The sequence below is a fragment of the Peromyscus leucopus genome, chromosome 23, assembly GCF_004664715.2.
Source record: "Peromyscus leucopus breed LL Stock chromosome 23, UCI_PerLeu_2.1, whole genome shotgun sequence".
Classification (NCBI taxonomy): domain Eukaryota; kingdom Metazoa; phylum Chordata; class Mammalia; order Rodentia; family Cricetidae; genus Peromyscus; species Peromyscus leucopus.
Window position 1 is genome coordinate 12,997,382 of NC_051082.1, and position 14,520 is coordinate 13,011,901.

Sequence of the window (14,520 nt, forward strand, 5' to 3'; positions counted from 1 at the left end):
AAAGTTAAATTCCCAGTGATAAGGGTTTGCATGAATCATTTCCTGAAATGGTAAATGTTCTTCTATGTGACAAAGAGTGCAGTGTTTGGATTTATGATAGCAAGCCCCCCTTACTTTGACAATGTCTCTGGTGACCCCATGCTGTAAACTTTCTTAATAGTTGTGTGTGACCCAGAACAGAAGTGTGATGGTGAGACGATCACCATCTTCTTTTCTTTGTGTTCAGGGTTCCCTTAGAAAGGGATAACTCAGAAGAATTTCTGAAACGGGAGGCAAGGGCCAACCAGTTAGCGGAGGAGATCGAATCCAGTGCTCAGTACAAAGCCCGTGTGGCCCTTGAGAATGACGACCGGAGCGAGGAAGAAAAGTACACGGCGGTCCAGAGGAACTGCAGTGAGCGCGAGGGGCACGGCCCGAACACCAGGTATGTATTACAGGGTCCACAGCAGTGTTTGGACCCATCCCCCCTGGGTGAGAAGAGGTCGTCCAGCTGCCTCCTCTTTCCTGATGCTTAGGGAGAAAATGCTGCTGGTGGGTTGGGGTAAGATTCGGTTAGAGAAAAGACAGTAGTCATCCTGGTAGTATCTTTGGGGATTCAGCTTTCTGGAGTCAAGTGTTGGACATCCGAGGACCCAGCCCAGACCCCAAGGAGCTCTGCACTGTGGCCTGCAGGGTGAAGGTCTGTGGAGAGTACTAGGGACATCTGGAGTGGGAACGAGCCGCATCAGGAGGTAACACGTGTGATAAGATAATAATGGGGCCTGTTTGCCACTGGCAGGGTGGGACATTTTTTTCCCCCACCGGCAGAAACACGATCCTGTAAGAGAGTCTGGCCTCTTCAGGCGAAGGCTAAGAAGCCAGGTTCGGTATTTTGGATGCCATGGTGGCAGGTGGCAGAAGTACTGGTGTGTCATATTTGAAGAGGGGCTTGTAGGTAACATTGAGGAGCAAATACGCTCTGAGTCATAGAGCCCTGTCTGTGTGGCATATGCAGCCGAGAGGAGGAGTGGTTAGCTGCTAGACAGCCTCGCTGGGGGAGGCTGGAAACCAGGAAACTTGAGCCTTTTTACTGATGCTTGTTCTGAGAACACGTGAGCTAAAGCCAGTGTGAAGTGAACTGGGGGGACATGTGAGGATCAGTGGTTGAGGGCTTTGTAGGGCTTGCGGGCCTCTCGTTTCTTCATAAACACTACATTGTGAGGACAGCACAAGCTGTGTTCTGTCTTCAAGGTTTCCTAGCTGAGTTTTGTGATTCTTCTGATCATCACGGAGTGTCAGGAGGTTGAAATGAGCACAGCTTGTTAAACTGCTGGGGGGGGGGGCTCAGGCCGTGTGGTACTGACTGAGCTGTGTGAGGAGTGTTCTTCTACGTACTGTACCTTTAAGTGTATTCTGTCAGTCCCACACTTCTTAGCAGAAATGATTTAGAGGGGCTCTTATTTCCAGGGAAAATAAATATATTCCTCCTGGACAAAGAAACAGAGAAGTCATATCTGGGAAGTGGAGACAGAGCTCACCACGGATGGCCAGCCTGGACCAGGCTCCCATGCCATCAAGAGCCGCTTCTCACGACCTTCAGACTTTTCAACCCGAAATCTTCTGTTCTTAGTACCAAAGAGTAGTTAATGGAGGCAAGTATTTTTGATTTTCAACACGATGTTGTTAATGTTTATTTTCAATTACTGATGTTTGATCTAAACTTTTAATGTTTACAGAATTATGTGAGATCTTTTTTTTTTTTTATTTTTCTCAGAGATTTCTACAAGCCAACCAGTTAGCGGAGGAGATCGAATCCAGTGCTCAGTACAAAGCCCGTGTGGCCCTTGAGAATGACGACCGGAGCGAGGAAGAAAAGTACACGGCGTCCAGAGGAACTGCAGTGAGCGCGAGGGCACGGCCCGAACACCAGGTATGTATTACAGGGTCCACAGCAGTGTTTGGACCCATCCCCCTGGGTGAGAAGAGGTCGTCAGCTGCCTCCTCTTTCCTGATGCTTAGGAGAAAATGCTGCTGGTGGGTTGGGGTAAGATTCGGTTAGAGAAAAGACAGTAGTCATCCTGGTAGTATCTTTGGGATTCAGCTTTCTGGAGTCAAGTGTTGGACATCCGAGGACCCAGCCCAGACCCAAGGAGCTCTGCACTGTGGCCTGCAGGGTGAAGGTCTGTGGAGAGTACTAGGGACATCTGGAGTGGGAACGAGCCGCATCAGGAGGTAACACGTGTGATAAGATAATAATGGGCCTGTTTGCCACTGGCAGGGTGGACATTTTTTTCCCCACGGCAGAAACACGATCCTGTAAGAGAGTCTGGCCTCTTCAGGCGAAGGCTAAGAAGCCAGGTTCGGTATTTTGGATGCCATGGTGGCAGGTGGCAGAAGTACTGGTGTGTCATATTTGAAGAGGGGCTTGTAGGTAACATTGAGGAGCAAATACGCTCTGAGTCATAGAGCCCTGTCTGTGTGGCATATGCAGCGAGAGGAGGAGTGGTTAGCTGCTAGACAGCCTCGCTGGGGAGGCTGGAAACCAGGAAACTTGAGCCTTTTTACTGATGCTTTTCTGAGAACACGTGAGCTAAAGCCAGTGTGAAGTGAACTGGGGGGACATGTGAGGATCAGTGGTTGAGGGCTTTGTAGGGCTTGCGGGCCTCTCGTTTCTTCATAAACACTACATTGTGAGGACAGCACAAGCTGTGTTCTGTCTTCAAGGTTTCCTAGCTGAGTTTGTGATTCTTCTGATCATCACGGAGTGTCAGGAGGTTGAAATGAGCACAGCTTGTTAAACTGCTGGGGGGGGGGCTCAGGCCGTGTGGTATGACTGAGCTGTGTGAGAGTGTTCTTCTACGTACTGTACTTTAAGTGTATTCTGTCAGTCCACACTTCTTAGCAGAAATGATTTAGAGGGGCTCTTATTTCCAGGAAAATAAATATATTCCTCCTGGACAAAGAAACAGAGAAGTCATATCCTGGGGAAGTGGGAGACAGAGCTCACCACGGATGGGCCAGCCTGGACCAGGCTCCATGCCATCAAGAGCCGCTTCTCACACTTCAGACTTCAACCCGAACTCTGGTTCAGACCAAAGAGTAGTTAATGGAGGCAAGTATTTTGACCAGATTTGTTAATGTTATCAAATATAGAGTTATCTAAATATTTAAGAGTTTACAGAATGGATAGGAATGTGCATGCCATTTTTTAATTTTGTGAAGTAGTTTTTATTATCTATAACTTAGTTTTGTTTTGTGGCTATCAGATAGTATAACATCATATATGTCCTTGGCGCATTTAAAGGACAACACGGTCCTGAGCTGTTGCATGTCTCTCATACTCATTTGGCCTAAAAACACTCCACATACAAGATTGGAAACTCTTGAGGGGATCTCAATTTAAAAAGCCCTGGGTAATAAAACTGTAGGCATAGTTCATGTGGAAGATACTCCAGTTAATGCAGATTCATTTTATTAACTGTGATGGGTTTCCATTCTGTTTACTTGAAGGAAGAACTTGGGGTAATATTTATAATATCAGACATGAGCAAGAGTCATGGGAATAAAATCATGAGAGAATTGTGTTGAAAATACAGCACAGAACCTTGGGTTTCTGCGGGTAGGTGTTAGCGCGTAGCAGCAGCTTGGATCTTGAGTAGGACGGCACTTTTTGTGGTGTCTGAGTCAGGTGAACACAGATGATAGGTGTTAGTAGAAATCTGGTAGACTAAACAGCAGAAATGAAATAATTATGTGCACATGTGATCGTTCACAGCAGTAGTGTGGTGTTACTCAGGAGAAGAATGGACAGCCGGTTTCAGGTGTTGAGGGTTAGAACAGTACAAGCTGGATGAGGAGGCCCATACCTGAGGCAGAGGGATAAGCAGTGAAAGGCTATTCTGGGTCATGTGAGACCCCATCTTAAAGAAAGGAAGGGAGGAGAGGAATTCAGATGAGTACAAACATTTGTTTTCACTGAGTCTGTCCAGAATTCCTCTCCAAGTAAACACTTTGAGTACTTCTGTACCTAGCAATGGTGGTGAAAAGATCTTTGCTCACCGAGTAAAAGTTTTCAGTTGTTTATGAACAGAATTTTCAAGTTAAAAACTTGAAGGGGGCTGAGAAATGTGTATACTCCAGAGTATGGGAACCCCCCCCCCCCCAGAGCAGCCCTGGACTGCTGGCTAAGCACCAGGGAAGTGGCACGAGGCCTGGCTGGGCAGTTGGCAGGTCTTCGGCTGGTACAGCAGGCTGTAGGTAGGTCGGCCCTTTCTAGTGTGTTGAAATGAGATTGGTTTACAAAAGCACCCGGTGCTGTTACTCCATCCAGCGTTCTAGAAGACAGTAGAACTAAGTTTTTATTTCTACCTAAGTGGGACTGGGCTAGTGAGCTTTGAGACTGACACTTGGGTTCAGATGTAGACCTGATGAAAATCTCAGGTGAACATAAGGAAACAGCTTTTACATTGGATTCAGTAGCTGGTGTTTCGTTATTGTCCAGAGCTGAAGCCAGTAAAGGAGATGGCCTTCCCAAGCAGGAGTTACTTACTGTGTTGTTGAGGGAAATTATCTGTGTGTGTGACATTCTCTTCACAACAGCCGAAGAAGTGGGGTACTAGGCAGAGTCGTAACTGTCTTCTCCAGTAGTGTGTGTAGATCCTCATTAACCCTTTGGGAACGTGGATTCATTTAAACAGACTTACATTGAAGGAGGTTAAAGAAAATGTGAATTTGTGTCAGTTAAGTTATGCTAAAACTTAGCACAAATCAAATGACTGTCCTCAAAGGGTTAAAATGTACAAGAAATCATTTTTGTCATTTTACTTTTTTTCTGTTTACTTTCCCCTCATTTTTTCTTTAGTTTTTATACTTTCCTTCATATCATTTGTTCTGTCAGGTGTCCCCTGGCCATCGCCCTGCCCATCTCCTTCCTCTCGCCCACCTTCTCGCTACCAGTCAGGTCCCAACTCTCTTCCACCTCGGGCAGCCACCCCTACACGGCCGCCCTCCAGGCCCCCCTCGAGGCCATCCAGACCCCCGTCTCACCCCTCTGCTCATGGTTCTCCAGCTCCTGTCTCTACTGTGCCTAAACGCATGTCTTCAGAAGGTACAATACCACGATTTGTTCATGTTTTTGTTTGTCTTTGTTTGACTCCTTTGTGAGTTTATGATTACAGAGTAGTTTCCTCTTCATTAGTTAATAACCTATAATTTCTGTGTTTAACTTTAGTATATTAAAACTTATGTCTGTTAACCTATTGTTCACTACAGTGAAACTTGCTAAGTGCTGTGTGTAAAGCTCTGCACTGTCCTGGATGGAAAGATGGGATCTGACCTGTCTTAAATGTCGCTCCTTTGGAGCCTAGGAAGGTCACAGGCCCAACACAGTAACAGTGATGAATCGGGGCTGTGACCACTTGCTGCTCCGGGGCGTGGGTGGATAGAGGCCTGCCACATTCCAACTCCCTGGCCATGGTGCCAGTGAAGCTTCCTGTTGGCCAAGGGCAGGACTGCTATTTTGGGGTCCCTTGTGATTCATGATATCCCTTATAGTGGCTTTGTATGTCCACCCTCAGGTAACAGTAGTTCTTAGAGTGCCTGAGGAACTATAAATTTAATTGAATAATTATTTTTAAATTAGTTTTGCACTATCACTATAGTGAAAGGTTATTTTAATCTGGGGGGAGGCATTTATCTAAAATTAATAAAATAAAATAAAATAAAATAAAAAACAGGTATAAATTTGAGGGTCTTTTTTTTTTTTTTTTTTTTGCTCTTGTCAAAATTGTATTTGATGCTGAATTGACCATTGTTGCATGTCATATCTTTTGAATGGTGGCACACACCTGTAATCCCAGTGCCCGGGACGTAGGCAAGAGGGTTGCCAAAAGTTAAGGTCAGCTTGACTTTGAATGAGTTCTAAGCCAGCCAGGAGTATATGGTGAGACCTTGTCCCAGCCATTCCCACACCTGCCCCCAAAAGGTAGCATTCTGATTTAATGCAATTCGTAAGTTAAAAACATCTTTTGTTCTAAATGACAATGTCCTTTGTTCAGAATATTTCTGTTAATACTCTAATCAGATTGTCTTGGTAAAAGTCTTGGTAAAAGTCATGAAAAATGTAGCTGATCAAGACCGATAGTTTCCTGAAGAACCTGCTTGGGAGTAAACTATATTGGCTACTTTTCAATTTTCCACCAGGCAGAAGGGAGCTTCATGGCTGAAGATTTCAAATTTCACTGAAATTGTAATGCCTGTTTTTCTAGTGGTCCTTAGCTGCAACCTGGAACTCTGTTGCAGACCATGGGGTAAAGGTGTTTATTCCATGAGAATGCCTTAGCTAGGAGCTGTGAGGACAGGTGAACCATGAACATGGCATTGAAGTCGGGTGGGAGCGCTGCTCCTGGTACCCACAAAGAATGCACTGCTGCATTGGTCCAGGGTGCTGGCACTCCAGGTGAAAGCCCTCCACAGTAGGCTAGTGAGCTGGCTCTGGCTAAAAGTCCTTGCTGTGCAAGCCTCAGGACCTACGTTTGGTCTCTGGAGCCCATGGAAAGATGGAGAGAAAGAACTGACTCCTCACACATGCCATGGCACGTATAAGCCCCCCCATCATACACATAAAATAGTAATTAATAAATTTTAAAAATTAAAGGAAAGTCCTGACATTGATTAGCGTTTTCTGAGATCATTCTGACTATGTTCCCACTGAGGACACACAGAGAGAAAATGTATTAGGAGCCACACTTAGGGCTCTGAGAAGGGTAGTTCTGGGCTTGGGTTTTTACTCAGTGGCTTAGTACCACCCAGCAGACGGCTGTAGACACAACCATCCCTGATGGCTGGCAGAGTCCGTGACAGAGTGTCACCAGTTGACACAGTGCACATTTCTGCCAGAGCTCCTCCTCCTGGCCTTACGTGTGAGGACTGCCTAAGTCACGATTTGTAAAACTGATGACCGTGGTAAAAGAGGACTAAGAGAACTGAGTTCTGCTTCTAAATACTCCCCCCACCACCACCCTAAAGAATATACCTCAGAGATAGAATGCTGTCCTAACAAGTATGGGGTCCCTAGTACTGCAAAAAAACATTTTTTGTCTCATTTTGAAAGTAGTAAAATTAGGTAGAAAGGTAAAGTAAGAATATCTTATCATTTAGCCGTAATTCCTATTAAAACTGTATTATAACTTATTCTTACATACAAACTGAAGTTATGCAGTGTTATACCGTGTTCTTTGATTTATCGCCATCAATCAACTTTATCTCTCCCCTGCTTTAAAAGTAAAGGGAAATAAGGCTGAAAAGATGGGTCAGCTATTAGAGAGCTTCTGCTCTTCCGAGGACCTGAGTTCAGTTCCCAGCCCCCTTGTCAGGTGGTTCAGCACCTGAGCCCATGTGCGCATACCCTCCTACAGACATACAGGATAGTGAACAGTGAATAAGCCTTAAAAGGGGGCGATCAAATGTACTTAGATAACTGACATCCCGTAAGATAACTGTTAGTGTGGCCAAAAATCAGCAGTGTGTTTGTTTATTTCATTTTTTAACCAATGAGAGTCTGTTAGGGAAGTCAGAGTATGTGTCTGTGTGTGGCAAGAAGCCAGTGAGGCAGACAGTGCAGGACTCACCGCCGCCCATCGTGTCTCCCTCAGGCCCTCCAAGGATGTCTCCAAAGGCACAGCGGCACCCTCGCAGTCACAGAGTCTCCGCGGGGAGAGGCTCCATGTCTAGTGGCCTCGAGTTTGTATCCCACAACCCCCCAAGTGAAGCAGCTGCTCCTCCAGTGGCCAGGACCAGTCCTGCAGGGGGCACGTGGTCCTCAGTGGTCAGTGGGGGTAGGTATGACCCTGTGACAGTGCTGATTTTGTCATCATGGTCCATGTCCAGAAAGGCCGAGCTCAAGATCTGAGAGGAGGTACAGAGTCACGTTAACTATGGTGGCCTAAGTGTGAGTTGCTGGTTATGAATGTCACACATACTCAGGACACTAGTTGAAGGACTGTTCCATCACTCTGTATTATGTTTACAGAAACATGTTTAGGCTTCTTACCACTGTGCATTTCCATAACATCTGCTTGTGGAATAAACAGATACTCACCTGGTGATCTTCAAGGACTAGTCAACACAGCAGGAGGTTCATTTTTCTATATGAGTTGCCCGAGAAAATGCTGACGGTCAGCAGCTGTAGCGATCAGGGTCCTACTTCGAGCAGATGTAGAATTAGGCCCAGACTGCTCCCCTGTTGTGTAGGTCAGGCAGGCCATAGTGCAGCCAGGACTGCAGAGCCAGGGCCTGTGCCCACTCTGCTTGTCCTCCTTACTGTTCTCAATCAGCCACTAGGCCTTTGCCAGCTTAAAGAAAAGCCCAGGACTGATACATGTCTGAGTTTGGTTTGGTTTGTTTTTCCTACACCCTGTATAGTGTGCAGTTGTAGTAGTTGCCCTGTAAATTCCTTTGTACTCTGTCCCTTGACCTTCTTAACTGAAGATTAAAATGAAAATAGAAGAGGAGAACCTTGAGGTGTTCTACTCCTTTGGCATTAGTTGGATGGTCTGGAACTGAGTTTGAGGGTAGCAACCTCATTAGAAATAAGAGACAGTTGCTAGGGATACACTGAGAATCATTACAGGGCTGTTCTCTACACTAATTGGACAAGTCAGAGTAATGAACAGTTTCCTTCTATGATGCTTGTGATTTCACAAAGGAAAGTCACTAAAGTGATGCAAATCGAACCATTTCCGTTAAGCCCTTGAGTCTGAACTCTGCAGATAGGTTTTTAATGGACTATGAAACATTAAGCAGTTATTTTGGAGTCATTCATTCATTCTGTGTTAGCTGCACCTCTAGGCTAATTGTGTCTCAATTCCTTCAGCACATAGGCTAGGCAGCAAGCTACCAAAGGGGTTTTATTTCCTGTGTTGATGGAAGGAGACCAGGGCAGTAGGGATCTCTCTCATCTTGAAAAGTAACTTACTACTATGGAGGTCCTTGGTGTCTTGTTTTCCTTCAGTGTAATTTGGCTTGCCATTGAACTCTGGTTTTGAGCTTTGTTCAAAATACTTCAAAGTTAATACATTTAATTAGGAGGGAAAACCACAGCTGTACTTAGATATTGGTCATTTCTGTCATATTTCTAAGCGTTTAATGAATATCTTCTTGCTTCTAGTTCCAAGGTTATCTCCAAAAACTCACAGGCCCAGGTCTCCCAGGCAGAACAGTATTGGAAACACTCCCAGTGGGCCTGTGCTTGCTTCTCCCCAAGCTGGCATCATCCCTGCGGAGGCTGTGTCCATGGCTGTTCCCGCTGCGTCTCCCACTCCTGCCAGCCCTGCATCCAACAGAGCTCTGACCCCGTCTATTGAGGGTATGAACCAGAGGTCTTGCCTGTGTGACCAAGAGCTGTATTCTGAATATACAGTGGTGTTTCCATGGAAACAAGAGGCCTGTCTGTGTGAGGCCTACTCCTCTGGTTATTATTTAACCTCTGGTATCAGAAGTTCTGACCTGCTCTGTGTGACAGGCCTGTTGTATGAACATGCTTACTGAGTTTTGGTGTGATCACTAGCCGGGCAGAAGAATTTCTGTTTAATGAAGATCAGAAGGGTTTGGTGTTTTCTGTGACTTTCCTAATGTCTGTCAGATGACGCTTTCTTTTTTAACTTGTTTTCTAGCTAAAGAGTCCAGGCTTCAAGATCAGAGGCAGAACTCTCCTGCAGGGAATAAGGAAAATATTAAAGCAAGTGAAACATCACCTAGCTTTTCAAAAGCTGAAAACAAAGGTTAGAGTTTGCTGAAGAACCTTGTCTATCTAATTTCGTGCTCCACACTGCATGCCCTCTTTCTAAAGTTGGTTTGTGCGCAGTGCACATGCTAATCAGCACCAAGCACAACAGCTATTAGAAATGCTAGTCTTCAGGGGACGGGTCTGTTCTTATCCCTCTTCCCCTATTTGGGGTTAAAGGCGTGTGCCACCACACTGGCCTCTCTTCTCGTTTCTAATATCCCATACTAAAAGAATTTCCAGTTTAAGGTCAAAAGTCAATTGGAATCTAACAGGTTTTGGTTTTACAGGTATGTCACCAGTTGTTTCTGAACATAGAAAACAGATTGATGATTTAAAGAAGTTTAAGAATGATTTTAGGGTAAGTTCCCTATCGACTGATTGCTTAGAATTTATAAAAGAAAATAGTGATTTTTTTTTATATGACCATTCCACAAAAATACATTTTTAAAATACACACACACATATTCATTACTAAGTAACCTGCAGAGAGTCAAACTTTTTTTAGTTTGTTTGGTTTTGTTTTGGTTTTTGGTTTTTGGAGGCATATGAGTGTTTGCCTTATGTATGTGGGCCATGGGCTTGCCTAGTGTGCTTGGAGACTAGAAGAGGCAACAGGGTGCCTGGAATTGGAGTTGTGAAGGTCATGAGCCATGCTGACGTCAGTCTTCAGTCCGCCCTGCTCTCCTAGTGTCATTCCTCTCGTGGAGCACAGACCTGAGTCTGCTGCTGTCTGTCTGACACTTCTGTGGTGTTAGCTTTGGAATCCAGGTGGCACAGAGCTCCGTCCTCTGTTCTGTGTCCCTCAGAAGATCTGGCTTTGTTAGTTTCCTTTCTCCCATTTTGTGGGTTGTCTTTTCACTTTCCGTTCCTTGAAGCAGACAGCTTTATTTAATGACATCTAGTTCTTTTTTCCTGATACCAGTTGCCACTTGACTTGTGACGTTGGTGTCTGGTCTTGCCAATCACTGTTTAAACCCACGATCCTGGAGGAACACTGCTGCTCTCCTAAGACTCCGAGGGGAGGGAGGTCACGTCTGCACAGCTCACCTTGCTAAGTGAGGGGCACACTGTCTTTCCTTGTGGGCCTCTTCTTTCTCACGTGTGGAAGATGGACTGTGTTACTCCGACTCTTGTTGAAAGTTACTTGCAGATGTGGAAGTTTGGTACTCGACTCTCCGTTCCTTCCAGTGTCTGTGGTTTGCCCGTGTGGTGTTGATTGCAGGTGATACCTTTCTGAAAGGCTGTTCTTGCCAGATGTAGTGCGCACACCTCAATCTCAACAGAGACAAGCAGATCTGGGACAGCCAGGGCTACACAGAGGAACCCTGTCTTGAAAAGCCACACACAGATAACTATGTAAAGATAGATACATAGTATGTATGTATGCAGCAATGAACAGGAGACCAACATGGGTTGTCCTCTGACCTCTACACATCACCTGTGCACCCCCCCCTCTGTCTCTCTCTTTCTCTCACACACACACACACACACACATACGTGTGCGCGCAGGCTATTCTTTATGTATTAGATGACTTCTAGCCACTGCAGTATTAGTTTACTAGTACTCTTTGACCCTTCCTTAGTGATAAATCCTTTCCCTGTCCAGATCTTCATTTTTTTTTTTTCTAGCCTTGATTTGGGCTTGGTTTGTTGTTGGTTTTCTGAGAACTTTAGGTGTAGCATTGAGTTACTTATTTGAGATCATATCATTAATTTCTTTCTTTATTGCTTGACTTTTAAAAATTAATTAATTTAAATTTTTCCTTAATAATTTTTTAATGCTTAATCATTAAATTCCAGGTAGTAGTAACATTAAGAGTCAGTCACTAGGAGTTGATCATACTTTTTGTGTGTGCGTGTGTGTATCTAAGAAACTTTAATGTTTTTTAAAAATCACGTTACTAGGGGCTGGAGAGATGGCTCAGAGGTTAGGAGCACTGGCTGCTCTTCCAGAGGTCTTGTGTTCAATTCTCAGCAACCACAGGGTGGCTCACAACCATCTGTAATGAGATCTGGCCTGCAGGCACACATGCAGACAGAACACTGTATACATAATAAATAAATCTTTTTTTAAAAAAAAAAAAAAAAACACATTACTAAATGTAAAATTGAGTGTATGGTGTCCATTCCGTGCTTCCTCTGTCCTGATTCCCTGGGGCTTCTCTCCTGGCCCTCCTGTCACTGTGGTGCTTTGAAGCCAGTTCTGTCACTCTGCACCATGGGCATCAGGAGACGGGGCATCAGGAGACGGGGCAGTCCCATGGCCAGTGAAGGATAGGCTGGGCTGTCTGCGGTCCTGAGTGATCAGTAGATAGGTCATCAGCCACCCTGTGACGTTCGGATTGGTGTTGACTGCTGTTCTTTCTTTTGAGAGCAGTCTCCATTCTGTAGTATAGCTGAGTGCTGGTTATTTTATTTTTATTTTTTATTTATTGACTCTTTCATTGATTGTTTTTTATTTTAGACAGGGTTTCTCTGTGTAACAGTCCTGGCTGTCCTGGAACTCACTTTTGTAGACTAGGTTGGCCTTGAACTCAGATCCGCCTGCCTCTGCCTCCCAAGTGCTGGGATTAAAGGTGTTCACCACCACTGACTGGAACACTGTTGGGCTTTTAAAATTAGTTTTTGTTTAGGTTATGGTTATTCCCCTGAGGCTTCCCTTCTTTTGGCCTCCCATTGGGTTTCTGCCTTCCTGTGTCTGGGATCAGAACTGGTGCATCTTGTCTGGTATCAGCCATACAATTGCTCGTTTTGGAAGCCTGTAGTAAAGATTTAACTTTTTTTTCCCTTGCTCCTCAGACAGAATCTCTTTATATAGCCCAGAATGGCTGGAACTCCCAGCTGTTCTGCCTCTGCCTCCCAAGGTCTGAAATTGCAGGCATGAGCCACCATATTCAGCTAATAAGTGTGGAGAGTTGGGCCATGGTCTCTCTACATAGTCCTGCTGTCCTGGAACTCACTATATAGACCAAGCTGGCCTAGAATTCACAAACCTGCCTCGGCTTCCTGAGTGCTGGGATGAGCCAGGCTTGGTGGCCTTTACTTCCAGCACTTGGGAGGCAGAGGAAGGCAGATCTCAGTGAGGCCAGCCTGGTCTACATAGTGAGTTCCAGAATAACTAGGGCTATGTAGAGAGACCTGGTCTCAAAAAAAAAGGCCATATTCTGGAAATAAGAACAAAAAGCCTTATTCAAATATTTCATTATCTTCAGATACTACTTTGCTTATACTCACGGGAACTTATTTCTTTTATTTAGTTACAGCCAAGTTCTACATCCGAATCTATGGATCAACTTCTAAGCAAAAGTAGAGAGGGAGAAAAGTCACGAGATTTGATCAAAGACAAAATGGAAGCAAATGCTAAGGATGCCTTCGTTGACAGCAGCAGCAGCACCTGTCCCAGTGGCAGCAGCAAGACCAACAGCCCTAGCATCTCCCCTTCTGTGCTCAGTAACACAGAGCACAAGAGGGGGCCCGAGGTCACGTCCCAGGGGGTGCAGACTTCCAGTCCAGCCTGCAAACAAGAGAAGGATGACCGAGAAGAGAAAAAAGACGCTGCTGAGTGAGTAATCTGGGGGTTAGAACATCCTCTATCCAAGTAAAACTTGCTTTAAAGGATTTCCTCCTTCCCACTTGGAGTTGTCTGCATGCTCACAGGGCTTTCGAAGTAGCTGCTAATAAGAGCTGGTTTAATAAATCCTCGCTGAATGCGGTCATTGAAATCTTAACATTCTTCCCATTCTGATTTGCACCCAACAAGGCGGGTAAGAAAAGCCACTTCTGTAGAGACATAGAAGTCAGTGTTAAAGTTCAAAGGCCTATCCTGGGGCTCTAGTTGTGTCCTGACCCTGCTGTCTGCAGGGACTGTTTGCTGCCCCAGGTGAGAAAGGGTGTACACAGTACTGGTGCCCATGCTGCAAGACATTTTCTGTCAGAAATGTTCAGTTAGTATGCACATCTTTATAAATCTTAATTCTGTGCATCTGGCATATTGAAGCAATTTAATAAATAGACTAGTGGACTTTTATGTTCTGGATAGCAAACAACCTAATTGTATTTGAACTTTTAGATGGCAGGTTGTTGAGTGACTGTTTATTCTTTTTTTCTTTTTTTTAAAAATGTATTTATATTTTATGTATGAGCTCTCTGCTTACCAGCAGAGGGCATCAGATCCTATTATTGATAGTTGTGAGCCACCATGTGGTTCCTGGGAATTAAATTCAGGATTTGAACTGGAGCCATCGTTCCAGCCCTGACAGTTTTCTTGACATGCAATTAAAAATAATTATTAGAACAATGGCTTTTCCCAAGTCATGTGATTAGAAAATCCTGACTCTGTTGGTGCTTCTTTTTTTTGGGGGGGGAGGGTTGTTATTTTATTTTTTCGGGTTTTTTTTTTTTTTTTTTTTTTTTTTGGAGACAGGGTTTCTCTGTGTAGCCCTGACTATCTTAAACTGTAGACCAGGCTGGCCTCAAACTCACAGAGATCCGCCTGCCTCTGCCTCCCGAGTGCTGGGATTAAAGGCATGCGCCACCACTGCCCAGCTTGACACTGTTAAAAGTTACCGGATGTTTTACACACGGTGGCCCAGGTTTTGTTAGCACATCAGTGGGGAAGCTGAGGCAGTTGATCCCAAGATTAAGGCCAACGCTGGGCTGCACTGAAAAGCCCTATCTTTTTAAAAACACCAGTTAGAAATACTGTGAATTCATACAGAAAGCATTGGGGTTTTCTTACAGTAGATTTATTTATGTGT

The 14,520-nt window shown here is 44.8% G+C and overlaps 1 protein-coding gene across 1 annotated transcript in view; it reads left to right on the forward strand.

The window, feature by feature from the left end:
• The window catches only part of Atxn2 (ataxin 2), a 98,125-nt gene that overhangs the window by 59,882 nt on the left and 23,723 nt on the right, over window positions 1–14,520 (forward strand). Inside the window, 8 exon segments of the mRNA XM_028855660.2 lie at window positions 227–424; window positions 2,913–3,091; window positions 4,877–5,086; window positions 7,632–7,814; window positions 9,146–9,343; window positions 9,651–9,758; window positions 10,051–10,121; window positions 13,021–13,325. Coding sequence (XP_028711493.1) covers window positions 227–424; window positions 2,913–3,091; window positions 4,877–5,086; window positions 7,632–7,814; window positions 9,146–9,343; window positions 9,651–9,758; window positions 10,051–10,121; window positions 13,021–13,325 — 1,452 coding nt within the window.